The following is a 19,561-nucleotide window of genomic DNA, read 5'->3' as shown; positions in this document are numbered from 1 at the left end:
CTGACAAACAACTAAAAGCTAATTTAAAACACTCCAGCAGACTAAATGAGTCATATCTGGAGTGCATCTGTTTCTAGCCCAAGTTCTGTTTTACATGGATTAGTATAATATACTTCTGGAACTTTAATCAAGTTGTTTATTATAGGCAGAGCTGCTAGCAACAGTCTATTAATAAGGTTGCCTAAAACTCCCCATTTAGAAAAAAAACCCTGCTGTCAGTTGCTTATATGCTTGCCAAACTTTTACTACTTAAGGTGATATTCTCTACGTAGGATTTTTGCCACTAGCAGATTTTATTATTACTGTTTAATATTATTCTTTAACCTCATCCATATGGCTCATTCAGTTCTGAGAATAAAGACAGGAAAATGCTGTCAGAATTTTTTTAACAACCTTCCATCCTTCCCCCCAACCTCCCACTTAGGGTAGGGACTTGCAATTCAAATGACTTAAGGAACCCGCAGTTGCCGATCCAAGTTATGAGCTTTTACCAAACAAAAATCAGATTTTGAGCGTGGCTAATACAATCACGCAGGATTTCATTCTAGGTCATTCTTCATCTCCAGCATGTGGCAAGACAATGTGTATTCCATTCTCACACAATAAAAAATGTGCGTTAGAAGAAAATGGTTGGTTTTCCCTGTATGGCTTCTCCAAGTTGTCCTACCACCAGGCTTTGGTTACCAGTGAAGGCAGCCCAAAAGCCAGACTGGAGGAAGGGAAGGAAGAGCCTGGGATGGTGACTCTGGCAAGGAGAACGTGGAGAAAAGGAGGAGGCAAAGGGCAATCTCTGGGGCTGAGCTGGCAAGAAGGCTAGGACTGCAGAAATGGAAGTTGGATTGTATTAGGCAAAGTAGTGACCAGGTAAGACTGAAGGAGGAGATCGTGAACTAGCAACAAAACTATAAATGCAGTGCAGGAACACAGAGACCAAACTGGACGAGGTGACAGGGAAAGGAGACAACAATTGGAACTAGAATACAGGAAGTAAACAGATCTGACAAAAACCACCGTGTTGAATGAAGCCTGGAAATGGTAGTCAAGTAGAAGGACTAACAATTCAAAAAAGAGCAAGAGAACTTGGCAATGAGATTAAAAGCTCGTGAGAAAGAAAAACAAGCAAAATTGCACAACAGATAGAAGACTGTAGAATACAATGAAATCAGGTAAGGTGATGGGAAAACTAAAATTAACACTCATCAGGAAGCATCTCTGGAGAAGAGGGGACAATATGAACTGGAAAGCAACAGAAAAAAACTGCCAGAATAGAAAATGAGGCACCAAGTGGGAAAAGAGCACTGGATGGAGGAGAGAGGGGAGGGAGGAAGCCAGGGGTTGGCAGGAATGGCTGGGTTTTCAGCAGGGAGCTGCGATCATCTGGACAAGACTGAGGATGACGAACTCCATACACAAGAGTAGATCTGGGATAAGAGCCTGGATTATTAGAGGCAAGAGGGGTTCAGACTAAACACATTTGGCCTAGTGTTAGTCAAGTTCAGACTGGGGTGAAAAAGTAAAATGAATCTGCGTCCATTGGATACTCTCTTCTCCAACACTCAGAATGAAGCAATTGATTTCTAAATGCCTCTGAACTCAGAAAACCATTTGTGAAAACAACAGTGTTGTCATTATCTACCAGCATGTCTTGAGCCAAAGACAAAGATCCACCCAGTGCTACCAAACATGGCCCTAGCTCAAGCGAGAGAGGTCTGTCCAATTGTCCTAGCTCTGCTGATGTACCATCATGAAGCCATATGCTGAGGAAAAAAAGGTATGCATCTTAAAAATTCAAGCTGTAGTCACAGTGAACACTGTTGAGCGGTAACACAAAGCATTTGAAAGGCAGAAAAATTGAAAAATCATCCAGATCTGAAAAATGGCCACCAATTATAAGACCTCACAGACCTTCCTTCTAGCTGTATATCAAATTTCCCTTGTCCAAGGGCTCTCAAGAAGTAGTGTTTTTATACTCCTTAAAGGTAAATAAAAACAAAACCAAAATGGTTCCTACCTGTTCTCGTATCTATGAAATGAGATACCATGTTGCAGACAATCTGACACAGTAACTAGAACATCTCAGCACAACTGCCTTTTTAATCTGGTATGTATTCGCTCGTGATTTTTGGATAATAGGTTCTCCAGTGAGTGTCTGAATACTAAAGTACCATAGAGATGACATTTGAAATAACTGCATAGGCACCTTCTCCCCCAGAAATTCCAAGAAACTACATTACTAATGACTGGGCTTTATCTCAGGGTCTGGGAGCCCAAAGCTTGTATCAGGAACAGTAAGAAGCTGGCATCACTTTCTCAAAACCTTCTCTGAACAGGGGGCTGCTCGGTATGCTGTAACATTCTGCAGTGCTCCGTGTCCAGCTACTTGCTCTCAGTGCACTCACAGAATCAGGCCATAAAGGACTTAGCTTCTTAACTTCTCAAAATGTTTTTAATTAAGAGCCAAAATCCCATCGGTCTAGCAACATCGAGATACTAGTAGTTTTCAGTATCTTAATTGAACTAGGATACTTTTTTTTTCTTCTGGGCACCTACAGGAGCAACTATAGGGGTAAGCAGCAGGTTTGGGGGGCTTTATGAATGCCCGTGGTGAGAACAGTGCTGCCTGTAGAGTCAGTCCACATATAAATACACAAATTGAATACAGGTAGTTCATCTGAATTCAAACATGCCATACAGTTTCAAATTAGGAAAAACAAAATACTTTAAAATATGAATTGTAACACATACACGCACATATAGATATTTGTTAGATAAGTGAGCTGTTCTAACAAAGAGTTCCCATAGAATTAAGCTGTCGATTTCGTTATTTTATCAAACTTTCCATTGCATCAACTGTAGTCGAAATGTCCCAATTAAAAAAAAGATCAATATGTGCCTTGAAGGCAAAATGCAACTTAATCGGTTTGGAAAATGCATCAGCCAAGCCGTATGACCATGCTACGACTCCTCTGTGAGGAGCTGATGATAGTGCTCATGCAGAATTATTTAGTGATACTGTTCAGAGCCACAGAGCATTTCCTAAATCATAGCCAAGAAACTATGTGAAATACTGTTCCAAATTACAAGTAGAATAAAAAGTTCAATCTATCTAAGCACAGCACTGCCTTTGGTGTGTCGGTTGCTCAGTTGCCTTGCTGAACAACAAAATTTGGGGTCACTGAACAGACCAGATTTTATGTTGTTCAAAAGAGAAGTTAATTTGAAGCAGGCAGGGAATTCAAGAGAAAAAAATAAATTATTCTTCAAGTGGCTTCATAGATTGTCACTCTCCTGATCAGTTTTTACTCCAGAAAATGTGGGTATTCAATTTCCATCCCTGTCCTCACATACTTTTTAGAGAGCTGGAAAAATGGAAAACAGAAATGGAAAACCACAGTACTAGATCAAAATTATGATTGCAGGAAGAGCAGTGTCTTAGAATCTCATAGACTTTTTAACTATGTTACTCAAGACAAGTTACAGTTAGAGTCTGTAGTTAAGAGTCCAGAGTGAAAAAGTTCAATGTGTTTTACTTCAAGCAAATCACAAGCTCTAACTTTCTGTGTATCTAAATGTGAATAATAATACTTAATAGGAGCCTATGTGAACTGTAGGATTTGTGAACTGTAATGTTGGTAAAGAACTTTTAAGATATTACAACATACATGAACTTTTTGTAATAAGACCTCCTATTACAGTTTGGACAACAAGTTGATTTGACACCTTACTGATTTTTTGATGAAGTATTAAGTATGGGAAAAACTGTACCTTCCTATAGAAGAGACATTAATCTGGGAGCAGAAAAAAAAATTAAGTCAATGTTGAAGAGATTTCCTGAATAATCTCTTTAGAAGGAAGGCCTTCTAACTTCGTAATTACGTTAATCCTAAGGATACACAAAGAAGCCCTTCAGAGCTCCCAAGAGCCAGATCTCCAATGTGGGTTGTCCAGTTCCTGGCTTATGCAGAAATCATGATTTCACAGGTCAGTCATTCATCAACTGCAAATCCTTCCCCCAGCCAGCCCTTACGTTCTGAATGGAAAGCAGAGATGAAACAGAGGTACTGCTGCTGTTTCAGGCAGCGTTAAAATAGATTTCCTTATCCAAGCAGTATCTGATCCTCTTGACAGAAAATTAAAGGGTAAAATCTATTTCCTTTACATTTGCTCAAAGCCACTGAACTGACTCCCCTCGTCTTCATCTCCTGGGTAGTATCGGTTTGTACTTGACACATCCCATATAGCATCTTCAGGAAATTCTGCTCTATTAAAGGAAAAGTGACAATCTGGTCCTTTTATTTTTAAGCAGAACCCACAAACATATTTGTAGAATGTATTAACTGTACACACTGTAGCAAATTCAACCCCTTTTTGATTGACTTCTGCATTGAACTTGTGCAGTGTAAAACAAGGGGGACAGAACAATAAGCAGCACAGTGAAAAGCTTAAAAACTGGAACTAACACAGAAAGCAGAAATATGTGTGTGTTACTGCTTTTCTGTAGTGGTGCACTGTAAGGAGAGGTGGTAGGGAATTCTATTTTCAGTAATAAGAACTAAAAATAAAAAAATAAGTCGGAGAAAATTTTCTTTCTAATTAAAACAGATTTTCTAGTTTAATATAGTGATGAAATATTTGATTGAGTGGGAGAGAAGAACTCAGTAGATGTAAACACAAAATTTGAATAATTTGGGCTAGAAGGATAGTGTCAAGGGAATAAATTAGGAGAGGCAGTTTTGCTGTCTCTATAAATTTTGGTATTCTCTGCTGAGATGAAAGACTGGAGATAAGAAACTTGTTCCACATTTGAGTTTCCTGAGGGTTTCTAGCTGAAAGCTTTTTTAGATTACATCACTTAATGTTGTGTAAAAACATAAGCAAATGTGCTCAATAGAAGGCAAACAGAATCTCTAGATCATACACACTCATCTTACTCCAGTCTGGATTATTGATATATTTTGCATGTATCATTAATCACCATTCCTCACTAACTGCAATAGCAACAGCCTCCCTTTTGTTTTTCAATAACTGCATTAACCTGAATACTCTCACTCCCTTTGAAATCACAGAAAAGGGTTTAAACAACAGCACAGCTTCCACCCAGCCCGAGTAGCTTCACAGAAATCAGTACTTGTTGTTTCACCCATGTGAAAAATTCACATTGACAGTCTGCTGTGTTTTCAAGGTAATATAAAATAAATTGAAAATGATCATAAAGGTGAACAAATCTAGTTGAATTGTGACACAGTAATGACCAATAGCAATATTAGAATGTCAGCTGTGAATAGAAAAATACAATAGCTAACCGAAGGATGACACATTACCTTTAAAATTGTAATATTCCACGTAAAACTTTCTACTGATTTTTGCAGTTTTCTTTCTTTCAAGCCTTCTCTTGCTCCTATATTGTGCAGGTTTTCATGAAACTCCATTGCTGTGGAGAGGAAAAGAGGGAGGAATGTAGCATTTTTGTTATCACAGAGACAGTGATTTGAAACTAAAAAGGTAAAGAACAGTGAAAAAGCTTCAGAAATTGTATTCTTCAAGCACAAATATATGATCTAGTAATCCAAAATTAAACAACATGCCAATACACGCTGATCTCTCTAAGCCAAAATCCATGCTGAAGTACCTGTTGGGTCACTGCCATAGAAGCACAGAGCCAAACAAATATTTTCTATACAAAACTATTCTTAAATCACATTTAAATATGTCACACTACATGTAAAGACCTTTTTGTGGATCTCTAGAAAACGGAAGCAGTAATTTCATGAAATATTATGTCTCAACAAATTAATTTTGTGCCTTGCTCTAGTACACACTGAATTTACATCACGGTTGTCCAGATAACAGCTTACATGCTGGGACCCATGCAGAAAACAGCCTTCTCACCTCACCCTGAGGCAAAGGGACTAAGTGTGAAATGGCGGTGCCAAGCAAACCACCAAGGACATTTAACCATACTCACGTAAAGTACTGTGTCCACAGACCCTGTATCTGACAAACCCCCAACCAAAAAACTTCTTGAAAAATCCAGATTATCTTATTCATATTATATTTTCCAAAACCAGATTTCTAACCAGTTGAGAAATTAAAGTTCATTCATCCATCACTGTTTCCAAGTATCTGTTTCCTGTTCACATCATCCAAAAAAGATGATCCATAGATCCATAATTACAGCATTACATTTTGAGAGCCACCATGAAAATACAGGTTTTCTTATGTGCTATCATTTATCCTCAGACTCTACTGCTGAACTTTTGGAGTTCTGTACTCAGATTCTCGGCAGAATAAATAAATCAGCAAGGTGCATGGAAAATAAGCAGGTGACTTGCAATGTAACCCCATTACCAGCAGTTCATAAATTGAAAAAAAAATGTGAAAAGAGGTAGACTAGAGTGCATGCAGTACATTTACAGAACTACAGTAATGGTGTACTAGCCTCATATCCACCGTTATAAATAATCCCCTTCAAATCCAACCCCATGGCAGTAGTGTTTGACAACAACCTTGCACCAAAGCTACTCAGAGATTGAGAATAATGCTGAGGGCCTGCATGATTAACGGGATATTGGTGCTTTGCAGATTACAGATTCTAATTTATACAATGTCATTAGTAAGTCAGACATGGAGACAATGGTGGCCGTGTGTTCTGCTAACCAGAAGGGCATGCCTATGGTGCACTGACTATTTTCTATGACGACCCCCTTCTTTCTTTACACTCATGCTAAGTTGCATTTCTATTTTGTCAAAGCCGTTCAACTCCATCTAAATACTCCAAGCTGTTAGTATCAACATCTCATTGCCCTTTTTCAAAAAATGAAAGGAAGTCAAGTACTGTTTGATCACACCCCTCTCCTCAGCTTTTCTTAGGCTGGATGGGCAACTCCCCATTACCATGGTAAACCAAACCTATCCTATTCTAAGCCTAAACACGCAGCCAGAGACATGTAGATTTGAATTACATTTCTGTTTCTATTACTACTTTGCCAGGTACATTTAAATGGATTATTTCACCTCTTAGTCTCATTTTTTCCATCTATCAATCGGAACTAATGACATTCCCTGCAAAATACAAGGCAACCTGAGCTTTAGTTACAAAGTATGAATGCAGTACAGCATTTATTCTTGACTACGTTTCTCCTGGTATTCCCCTTCTTTGTCCCTGCTTGTTTTTCTTGTGTTTTATTTTGGAACTGACTATTTCATGCATTAATAGTGGCAAAGTAGTAACAGAAGTTTTAAATTCCAAAACAAAACCAACTTCTTCGAAGACAACAAGAGGAAAAAAGGAAGAAACAGCATTTCATTCACAGCTAAATTAATGACTAATGACAAACACGTTCATACAGTCACTTAAAAATGCCTTTCAGATAAGCTTATGGAAAACCCTGAATTGTAACTGTCTTTTTTTACAGATAAATTCACAGAATATTGTATCTCCTTCAAAGTAAAACTTCAGCTCTTGCCATCATTACGATACAGTAAGCAAATCAATTTTATAAAGCTTAATTACTTCTAGAATTATTAGTCTATTAGTATTTTGAACTGCCTGGCATTTCTTGGATGATAACAGTCCTTATGCTAACCTGATTTATCACTCTTACTATGTTTTCCGCATATACCACCCGTTTAATCAAAAAAAAAAAAAGTTGTTCATGCTTTCCATTTTACTTGCACCTGTTAAAAATATATCATCTAAAAGTTTCCGAGCAATCATGGAAATTATATTGAATGCCAGAGAACTGTAACACAATGGTAATGTCGTTATTAATGTATAGTCATATTCTTCCGGTGAAGAAAAAGTCCCTGAAGTATAAAAAAAGTTCCATGAAAGAGCAAAATGACCTCACTGGGTTGGATGGGGCCCTGGGGAACCTGACCTAGAGGGTGGCATCCCTGCCCATGGCAGGGGGGTTGGAACTGGGTGCTCTTTAAGGTCCGTTCCAACCCAGGCCATTCTATGATTCTATGACCTCCTTTTCCCTTTAAAGGACAGTCTTTCAGATGACCAGACAGCACGCTTGGTCTACACTCTGAACAGATGCATTCTTGACTTTTATATTTGGTGTTATAACATACTGAGAGCCAATGTGAAACATAAATATGAACACAAACAGTATATAGTTGAACAAGAATAGCTCAGAAGATGATATAGGAGGAATCAAGGAAACACGGTCCCCCACAAAGTACTTCTGCATCACTCCAAAGTGTGCATTTGATCTGTTCAGTGGAGTCATTTCATTTTGCTGCAACCTGCACAGCAAATAGCTGCTGAAAATAACGCCTGTGTGACTTCAGTGTTGGCCAGAAAGTATCCCTAATTCCCACCCTTCTTCAGAAAAGTCTGTCACAAATAAATCAGATTAAGCTCTGAACAGCATCTTATGCTTCAAATATACAGAACCAAAGGCTATCTTCAAAATTAAAGCAAATATTTTATTAACTGCAGAATATCGTAACATCCCTAAACCAAAACTATTGTCATCTGTAACTAACAACATTACTGTAATACTAATCTAACATTAAAGGAAGCACTACATCTCTCAGCAGGCTGATGGGAGTGATCTGTCTAAACATGAAACCACTCAATTTAGGAGACCAGCAGAAGGACTAATATGACAGCCATAAAACTCCTACTGAAAGCTCTCCACTTCCATCTCCAAAAAACAATTTTAACAATCATCAGCATAGATACTTATACTAATGTGTACAGACTCTAAATTATATAGTTATACGATTTGAAGCTGTCAGGAAGGGTTGATGTAGTTGACTTACCAGGTATATTTCTAAAGAGTAATAGCATTTAAAAAGAGCTGAGAAAGGTTCAGAAGAAGAATCTCTGTGCAGAAACACCTGGCTAAATGAGAACTGCAATAAAATTTTGTCTCTACAGAAAATTACAGTTGGGAGGAGAGACAACTCCTTTCACGCTGAGAGAAGTCATCTGTGATAGATTTGTTGATCCCAGTCATCATAATTGTGTATAAAATGACATACAGCACAAGAACAACAAGCCAACTTATTAATCATACAGATTTAACCAGGTAAAAATCAACAGCTTGAGTTTGTTCTAGAAATAGGTGAGGCACCCATGCTTCTGAACAGCTCAAGAATGACATCACTCACCTATCTTTTGCATCTTATGCAGTTACTAATTATACTATCAGAATTAATCTAGTTTATTACTAGTGCAATGAACTGATGGCAATTTAATCCATCCCATTTATTACAATGTTGAAAATAATTTTTACCTCTATAAAAATGTTAAAGAGATTATCTAATCTTGAGGTCTATTTCGACCTACTGTTTTGAGCAAACACATTACTACTGATGAGTGATTAAAACCTGTCTTTTAAGTTAACTGAAAGAGCTCAGTCTCACTTGTGAATTAAAGTGCATTGACTTACACCACCCTAAGCTACGACGTTTCACTTCATATTGATTAGAAAACTACATATGGCCAATTGCTGTGTAAGTATTGAGAGCTGAGATACTTGTTTTTTTAAGGAATCCTTAGCAAAACAGTGAGCACAATACTTGCTATGCTGTATTTCTAAAGCAAAATTTCTACTTTATATACTTGTTTGTTTTCATTGATGAAAACGTTCTTGCCAAGAACATGATTTACAAAATTTATATTTGAGATATAATTATACAGCAGGTGGGCTTCTTGTTCTTTTCTTAACAAATAACTTTATCAATGAAATATCAAAATGGTAAAACTTTGGTAATAAATATATATACCCTATATCCCCTACCTAGTAGTCCTAATATGAAATGGATAGCAAGCATTTTTCCGTACCTACATAAAATACATACTGCTAACAGATACTGCAGATACTGAAAATATACTGCAGATAAGCTCTCAACATCACAACTTAAATATATTTTATTTAATTCTTGGTAGAGCTCTTTCATTTAAAAGCAAAACAGGAATTTTTCAGAAGATTTTTAAAGGAGTAATAAAAATTAAATAAACATTAAATATTTCTAAAATTTGAGGAGTATACCAGACGCCTCTTGATTAGGTTACTATATATTGCAGCTCAATTACTATTTACACTCTTCTCAAATGTTTAGAAAGCTTCTGTAAATCAGTTGCATACAGAAAATTGTTCCTTACAAGGAAAAAAAAATCAAGAAAGCACTTCAGGCTTGAAAATTTTTCTTCTTAGGAAAGGAAAGAATTCTAGGAAAGCATTTAAGCTTTAAGTACCCATTTCCACACATAAATGTTTAATCTGTGCATATAACTGCTATGTTTGCCCCCATCTTTGAAAGCCAGGGCTTTAATTTTTTACAGAATTGCAAAAGTTTCTTAGTATTTTTCTTTCAGCTTATATTGCTTGAACACTCAGGTATTTCAACCTCATAAATAATTTCTACTTAAAACAAGGTTTATCAGAAAAGTGATCGAGAAAAGAGTCTGGTTACCAGATCACATCTCCAATAAATCACATACATCATGTCAAAGAAGCCATGTCATGGAAATCAGTATACCTATAAATTCTCATATAATTTTGCTTGCAGAATGCTTCTATACAAAACTTAAAATGAACTTTAATGAATTACTACTTAGTGCACCTCTGTATTAAATCAGTATCAATTCCAGCTCAAAAACTGAGTTTTAACAGGAACTAGGATTAGATTCACATGTAATTTCAAGCACCTACTTCCCAGTGAAGTCAACTGAAACATTTTACAACATAACTAAAGAACCAGATTTTTTTTTTCAGATTCTGAGATTTTTCTGAGATTCTTTTTTTCTTTTCTTTTTTTTTTTTTTAAATTGCTGTGCTTTGGCTTCAAGAAGTTCCAGGTCTGAATTATATGCATTTAAAATATTTAGATTAATACTTGATAAAATAATACATTAACCAAATTAGTTACTCAATATTTTTTTTAATTATTTCAACTTGTTTGGCAATGGTACAGCAGTACCTTCTTAGTAGGTAGAAATGTTTCCCAAACACAGATAGCCATGTCCCACCTCTACAGACAGTTAAATGTGCCTGCTGCCCCTTTATTCTTCAGAAGTAGGGAAGAAATATTCTATGCCTGAGATAACCTTCTCACCCCAACATCCCAAACTGTAGTGGCATCACAACCTGCCTAATGCCATCCTCTCTGCTAGGACAAAATTAGTATTTAGTCTTTCAATCCCAACTCTTTCAGTTTGATATTTCACAATAATTCAATTTTCAACATAAGGCACCTTCTTTAATGCTGGTGAACCAGTAGGAGATAAGATGGTCTCACAATATGCCAAAATTTTTATGAACCACTGTCAGAAGAGATTCAAAGTAGCTGCTGCACCAAATTTATGTCCTCTTTATAAGAGGATATCTGTGACATCTGGCTATGATTTAATTAAAATGTTATTACTTCCGTAAGTTCAGTAACCAGCTCCAACTTCCTAAACACTTTCAAGAACAGTCCTATGTACCATTAACTTTCTAGACATCACAAAATGTTTATCAAGCTATGAAACACACAAACCCACACACCAACACTTTTTGTGTACCTCCAAAAAAAGCAGTCGTACAAAACACACTGAAAACTAGGCCTTCACATATTAAAATATTTGTCCTGAAATGAAGACAGGATTTCTCAAAAACTTTAATCTACAAGGACACTCCTGAATGAGGACAGACTATATTTCTGAATGTAGGTGGAGTTAAGACACTACGACATATGAGACTGAATTACTGCTGTCAATAAGGGCAGAAACACAGAGCTGAGAGGGAGGATAATCTGTTTTCCACAGCTGCTGCTTCCATCTTTTATTTATCAGCCTTGATCCTCAAGAGACACCAATGAAAGTCTAAGAAAAAAAATACTAATTTTATTGAATGCTAGAAAGCACAGATTTAATAAAGACACTGATTTATGGCATATTGTAAATTCTCCCAGTCTTCAGATCCTGCTGAGCTCACTTTGTTTCATTGTCAATAGTAATTAGTATCACTTTCTGTTCCACAGGAATGTTATTTCTGTTTTCGTTAATAATACCTTCTTCTCCAGAGTAGTTGGTTACCTTTTTCTTTCAAACTGCCTGATTAAAACAATTAAGTTAACTACAGAGCCATTTCCCCAGTCTATGCTCAAACTCAGGATTTTTTGTTATTGTTTAAAATGTGAAGAAGGGGATGGGTATTTGAAAGCCTGCTCACCTTTTTCAAGTACAGCCCTTCAGCTAATACAAAATTTGTCTTTTAACCATACTGATTACTAACTCTGTTTTTTCTTAACCTCCATCTATGGATAGGTTGGAACTTCTCTTTAGTCTTAGCAGCTGTTGTACTTGTTACGTTGTCACATTTGGGTAGACAATCTGATGGAGGGGATAAAAGGACTCCTCATTCTTTCCTGCTGTTTTGGAATAGATTGTAGTAAGGATAACAATACAGCCTTTGATCAGATTTTAGTACACAAAGTATCTGATATACTTGTGCATTCTAGTGTATTTCTCTGTATCTTCAGGGATATAATCATTCTTGTCCCTGTAATCAGTTTAATCATAGAAGGTGACTGCAAAAAAATATGAACTACAAGCTAATATCAGATTAATTTTGTAAATATTTCTGTACTAGGGAAAGGCTATTTAAATCAAGAATCCTATTTTAGTCTCTTACCACTATATTAAGACTTCTAGTACATAACCATATTTGCCAATCATTTTTGCTCGCTGACATTGCTGAAAGTTGAACATGCAGTTCTAGATATTCATCATTAATATGACCTGGTCTTTTACTGGGCTAGAATTGCATTAACAATAGAAAAAAAAGCTTTATGTGAAGGGGAAAACTCAGAAAATGATGCAAAGTCTGTGTTAGTTTAAGTGTTCAACCCGTACAGTCTTGTATGTACAGTATTTAAAGATAAATCTACTTGGCAAAATAAACTGTAAATGAAGTTGAATGGAGCTAGCACAAAGGGTGCAAGCATATAAAGAAGGGCAGAATGGGATCTGAATGTGTTAACAACCAGAATGCAAAGACTCTAGAATCCTAAGACTGTATTTCAACTATAAACGTAGGCTATAGCCTATGTCACCGCTTCTGGTGAGGACAAACTAGGATGTTCAACAAATGATTATTAGAATTGTGAGAATGACATAGAGATATATTTAGCCAAGTATACGTGGCTTCCTCAGAGAAGTGCTAGGACAGTTTCAATCTATTCTCATTAATTTATTTACGAATGATGGAGGCTCAAACTGTTTGATTTCTTGACAAGACCTTAGTGTTTTGGATCAAAAACTAAAATGCAGGAAGATGCAGCTGGGAGTAGAAACTGAGATCACTGAGAATATCAAAGAAAGTATGAGAGATGTATGCTAAGAATCACCAACTCTTGTACATGATATATCAGATTCTCATAAAAAAAACAACACCATCCACGGTATTAAAATGAGTTATGTACAAGGAACAATATATGAAGAAGTACAGCGTATGACTGGTGTGAATAACAATGTAGATGAAGATTAAAGCATAATGGAGAGTAATGATTTATTCACAAATGCTAAATTAATCCAAGTCCAGTTCTCCATGCTTTTACCCCATGATAGAATATGGCTTCAATAATATTCAAGACACGAGAGATAGACAGGATTATAGAGCTGGGGAGTATATACACAGCATAAGTTGAGCTGCTGTGGAGCTGTACCTGGAGATGCTAAATGGAGTTGCTTGAGGCAGAAGGATAAATAGAAGAGAAAAAAAAAAAAGGTAGAAAAAATTGATTATACATAGTAAAAGCAGAAAGAAAAAATGGTAAAAATGATTCACTGAACAGAGAAAGTAAATTGAGAGGCATACCAAGAAAAGCAGTGCTAAGAATATGCCCTTTATTCACACTTTTCCTTAACTATCAGAGACAGCCTACTGTGCTAACAGACCCTCTTTATTATGTTGCATTTGCATGGGTAAGTATGGAGAAATTGTTTAAACAATTTGATAGCTGGCTTAGAAAAAATGGGAATAGGAAGAAAGTGGAGAAAAGCAGGTATTTCAGAAGAATGAAGCCAGGCTTAAAGGGGCCTGTTGGGAAAAAATGTTGGGAAAAACTAATCTAGTCCATATACTTAGTCAAAAGTGGTCCTCAAGATTTAATTATAATAAATTTATTTTCCTCTATTAAGTAGTTTACCTAATCTGTATATAACACACAACATTATTCTGCACCACATATGCTTTGTTTCAGTGGACCCTAAGTCTAAACCCAATTTAGGCTGCAAATAATCAAAACAAATAGTGAAAGAAACAGCTCTGTAAACACGCAGTTTTGCCGAAAGGCTTAAGCAGTTAAGTGGTGAGTTATAGCTATTAGAACAAAATTGATTTTATTACTTTAGTTTTCAACTCCAAGAAGCAGTTGCAGTGCTTGTATGGACGTTATTGTAATCTTTTTTGCATGCAGCATGACATAACTTCTTCCCAGTTGATATTGTGCACCATGTTTATCTTTGACAGCGTCCAGAATGGCTGGAAGTTCTTGAAATTTTATCCTGTTTCTGACATCGCTGATAGACTGCACTGGAGTACATATAAGAACATGTACTCATTTTCTGTCTTTTACTACTTTCATTATTTAATAAAGCAAGTCCCTGCTGTTTTTGTTACTGTACAGATGGAATAAATAAGACGGTCCCTGCTCCAACAACCTGGAATCAAAGCATAAGGAAAAAGGAGAACAGATGGGTAAAGAAAGAGGGGGGAGTACAAGGAAGCAATGAAAACTATTTTTGCTAAGGTAGTAGGAGGGAATGTGTCAATCTAGCTATATTTGTAGGAGAATTTTAAAAACCAATTCAAAGGAAGTAGCCTTGTGGATGTTTACAGTGAGCATGTGGGACAACATGATAGAAAGCAAGATGATGGCTTACGATCTATCAGGCAATGGAAACTCTTGCTACTAAATGAGCAAACACAAGAAAATAAGAGCAGCTCAGTCTTGACGTACAAGCAGAAAATAGTGGAGAGACAAACATAGAGAGAAACATCATCAAAATGACACAAGGAAAATGATGTACGTAAGGTAAAACTAAAATGGTCAAACAGAGAAAAGAATAGTGGTGCTGAGATGTCGGAAGGTAAGAACCCCGAACAAGAGTTCTGGCTGTGTAGATGAACAGGGAAGATTATACTTCTAAAATCATACAGAAGAAAAGAGATATAAATGATCAGCACATAATGCCAGAGTTTGTATTTATGCATGATGTTAGTAGTAAACTGACACCATTGGAACTGTATACAAGAATTTCATGTCCTTCTTGTAGGTCAAGGATACTTGTTGTTTTTTTTTCCCTATGAACATTAATTTAGCTTATCGATGTTACATTTCACAGACTGTTTTTATAACTTTCAGTGTCACAAAATCCTCCTATACTGTCTCACAGTCAAAGCTAGCTTTGATTACACTCAATAATTCTTTGTCACCAGCAAACTGTGCTCATTCATTATTTGATGCTGATCATTTAGTGAATACTTGGAATATCACACGTCCTGCTGAGACACTGCTGAACACCAAAATGAATACCTAGCCTTTAGTTCTCTCTTTTAACCAGTAATTAGCTCAGACAGTATGTGAATTAAAGTGAAAGAATACAACCAGTGATTCAAAAAAGAAGTGGAAGAATGATGTGAATTGGGTACAAAGGAGGCCAGGGATGGGATAAGGTGACCTGGATATTCAAATTCTTTATTCCAGAGAAGACAGAGTAGCATTTTAGGTCTTGCAACAGATTAAGGGGATAGACTGGATTATCTTTTAACTCCATTTTTAGCACCTACACTCTATTTTCTTGCACTAACTTCAGCTGGCTTAGTAGCAACAAAATAAACGGTGCTGCCATCAATTTAAAGTAATTCTGATACTTTCTTAATACTTTCTAAATATTTCTTATTCTCATTCTGTTGAAGAATGAGGACGGGGGAACCAACACAATACTGTTTTCCAGTATCTTTTCATTAGTTAGTCTGGCTAAAATGCTTTCAATAATTATTTAAGAACAGAATTTGTTGAGATGAAATTAATATGCAGATATGAAGAAACCAGAAAATATTTTTGATATGGTTTAATTTTTAAGAAACAAGAGAAGAACAGAAGTTTACTAAACATTTTAATTTTCATAGACAATATTAACTGCAAAGAACCTGAAATTCTGAAAAGAGAAGAGCCATAGGAAGACTCATATCTTTGCTTATTCAACAGGTTATCAACTTAAGTAAGAAATAAAGGTACAGTTATTTTAAAATTAGTTCTGAAATTTAAAGGAGGCCCAAAAACTTATCATTAAATTTAAGCTAGAGAATGATTTAATAGAGCAAATCCACTTTGTATTTGACAGATTCTTCTTACAAACCTGCTAATGACAACAAAATTTTACTGCTTATTGGCAACTTATCAGTTTTTCTTATTTTTGTAGCTTTTTCACTCTTTGAGCCACAGCACAAAACAAACAAACAAAAGCACTGACAAGGGCGTAGTTTTACTTTTCCTTTATCCCAAACTACATTGGAAAATGCATAATCCTTTACTCAGAATTAATTAGAGTAGCATCTACTGAGATCATGAGATCGATTAGTCTTAAGAAAATCTTTGAAAAATCATTGATATTATAATGTAACTCAATTCTGCTCATTCATCTTAAAAAGTACCTTGATGCTGCCCTAAATAGCGGGATCTATTACATAATCCATACTTAGGCTTATATCATTGTGCTGTAGGTTTCTCATTTAAATGAGATCAAAATCTCTCTTCACTATTTAACATGGGTTTAAGTCTTTAGCCTTCTTAAACAAAGGATTCTTTGACCCAACTGCACTTTGTGTCAAATAAGGTTGCAAGACGCAGGAAAATCAGACCAGTGCAAGTTTACTGGAATCTGTCTGAGCTAGTTGCCAACAATCTTTTCTAAGGGTAACAATTCTAAAAACATGAGGAAAATAGACAATTGCCTCTCACCAAGGGAAGTTATTTGTCTGAGACACTGTTTTAGCTAAAGAATATGGCACACTATCACCACAAAAATGGGAGAGGATTCAAGAAGGAGGTGTACAAGTCTACAAGACAATGTCCTTATGCAAGCATGTTATATTCTGGGTTTGGAATTTCAGATAAATATTTGCATCTATCAACAAGCGTGAAATAATATTTTTGTCACTCAAGTTATTTATGATTATTTATGTTAGCTCAAAGTAAACAGGACAAATAAAATTTTTCAAGTATTTTGAGAGTTCTATGGTTTGACTAAATTTCACAGTGTCTAAGGAATGTATGCTGTGCATAAAGTGGAGATCCAGAAATTCACAGAAGGTAACCTTCCTGCTGCTGATCTGAGCAACTGCTAACAGAAAAGAATTTGCAAAGAAATGTGAAGATAGGACAGCGTTCTTTTTTTCTTCTCAGGAGAAGTGATTGAAGGAAAGAGAGTGAAATTTATAAGACATCAGAGAAGGGGATAAAAAAATGAAGAAAAACATGGAAGATGATGGGAGCTGCTAAATATCAGCTAGATAAAAATATATTTGTATATAAAAAGCTTTTGCCCCCTGTTTGATTCACCAACAACATGGATGGTTACAGAGACTTTGATTCTCTGACAGGCTTCCTGTTTCTGATGCAACATGAGATGCACCATTACTCTGAGCAAATGCATGACGTTGTTTAAAAAATAAATGAGAAAGATCAAAAGAAAACCAGCATAATTAAACAGTGTGGTCAGAAATGCTATTCAAAGTAAGGAAGCAGCCTTCAAAACTCAAATTTGTGTCCAAATGCGAAAACCATTACAACATATCAGGTGAAAAGAAGCAACTTGTGAAAGGACTAAGAGCTATGCCATCTGTTTCAAATGGATGAGAAAGAGGAAAACTTCCAGAGAATGTGTGGGACCAGTAGATCATAACAAAGCTTTAAAAAAAGACTTTCTGCATCCATGGGCTTTGAAAAGACTGCCTCAGAAGATACATGTACTTGTCTGCATAACCAGTTTTATTCTGAACAGATAAAATGGTAAGTAGCAAATATGCAGAAGCCAAGGGTATCCACCTACCAGATCTAGAGAAGCTCTGCGACAAAATATCTGAGCTTATTATCATAATGTAATTTTCAGGAGGCAAGATAATTCAACAAGGCTCTTGAAGACATTAAGCTTCCAGGAAAAAAAAGTTCTCACATAGTAGAGGAATAGATATAAGTAAATCGTTAAAAGCCTTCACTGAAGGAAGATGATTTTCTTTCCTGTAATCCTGTGTTTGCATTTGTGGAAATGAACATATTGACAAGCTACTGTCCATATATGAAATGTTCATTACTTCCAAAGCTGAGTTGCAATTCTATAGACCTTTGATTTCTATGATTTGAAATATCCTTTTCACTGTTATTGTACATTCCTAAACTAATATATATACATATATGTATTTGTTGTGGTTGAATAAATAAACTCAGTTGAAAGTTACAGGAAATAAAGAAAAATATCTCAAGTTCTTTATAGTATTTTTAAAAGACAGCTTACACTTACCTGCTTTCTGACATTGTACTATCTTCTCATACAAGCTATCTGTATTTTCAACTAGAGTCCTGATGGTCTGAATCATCTGTAGAGAAAATAAATTAAAATATAAAAAAATCAGTAAAATTATTTTTTACTGGCAATTTTAAATCTGCAAAATACGCTTTAGTTTGAATCCAAATCAATGATCTAATATTTGTTGTTAACATAAGGAATACATTCTTTTTAATGACTAGGAGGAGGTCATGACCAGGCAGAGAAATGCTCCAAATCCGGCATAAAGACATAAAACCCACCATGTGGGGGGATTGGGATCTATGAACATTAAAGTAAAATGCCTACTTCATAATTCATTGCCTATCAAAACAAGTGGAAAACACACAACTATTTACCAGGTAATTTGCTTTGGTTGGCTTGGGAGAGACTGCCTAGACGCAAGTTTCCTCCTCCTTACTCACTCAGGCATTCAGGATGATGATTGCTCACCACCCAGTACCTCCTTTTTCCTACGTATCACGCCATGCTTCTCCAGATTTGTTCCTCCATATTTTCCCTTTCTGTGGCTTGATCTGTGTATATGTATGAGATAACGCTCTAAGGAGGAGAACGAATCACTCTAGGCAAGTACTGGAAGGTAAGGAAAATAAATGATTCCTTTACTTGATCTTTCTAAAGAAAAAGCCTTCCACGGAAACTCAGCTGAAAGCACACTGATTAAGAAGGAACTGTGCAGATTTTCAGCCTAGGGTATGAATTCAGAAGGACGGGCTTTCCTTCACCCCTTACCCACTAACCTCTCTGGTATCCAATTCAGCAGACAGATTTCTCTTCACCAAAACCTTGGGCAAGTTTAACACGCTGTTATGTGGAACTTTCTTTTCATTAAGAAACAACAATTGCTGTTATGAGCAGGAATTTTCCATGTTAAAAAAAAAAACAAAAAAATAAAAAATAAAACTTTTCCTCAGAGATATACTGCACTAAGAGGCAGGACTATGGTAGTCCTTCCTCCCACCTATTAGAAGGAGCCTTCTTCTCCAGTTG

The 19,561-nt window shown here is 36.1% G+C and overlaps 1 protein-coding gene across 2 annotated transcripts in view; it reads right to left on the bottom strand.

The window, feature by feature from the left end:
* PLCL2 (phospholipase C like 2) overlaps positions 1-19,561 on the bottom strand; it is a 103,271-nt gene that overhangs the window by 7,209 nt on the left and 76,501 nt on the right. For both annotated transcript variants that reach the window (XM_040548131.1, XM_040548133.1), the window contains 2 exons: positions 18,527-18,602; positions 5,322-5,431 (listed from right to left, as the gene is read on the bottom strand). In XM_040548131.1, the coding sequence (XP_040404065.1) occupies positions 5,322-5,431; positions 18,527-18,602 (186 nt within the window). The remainder of the gene's footprint in view (positions 1-5,321; positions 5,432-18,526; positions 18,603-19,561) is intronic.

The sequence above is a fragment of the Cygnus olor genome, chromosome 2, assembly GCF_009769625.2.
Source record: "Cygnus olor isolate bCygOlo1 chromosome 2, bCygOlo1.pri.v2, whole genome shotgun sequence".
NCBI classification, from domain to species: Eukaryota; Metazoa; Chordata; class Aves; order Anseriformes; family Anatidae; genus Cygnus; species Cygnus olor.
This window is presented reverse-complemented; position numbering and strand designations above follow the sequence as displayed.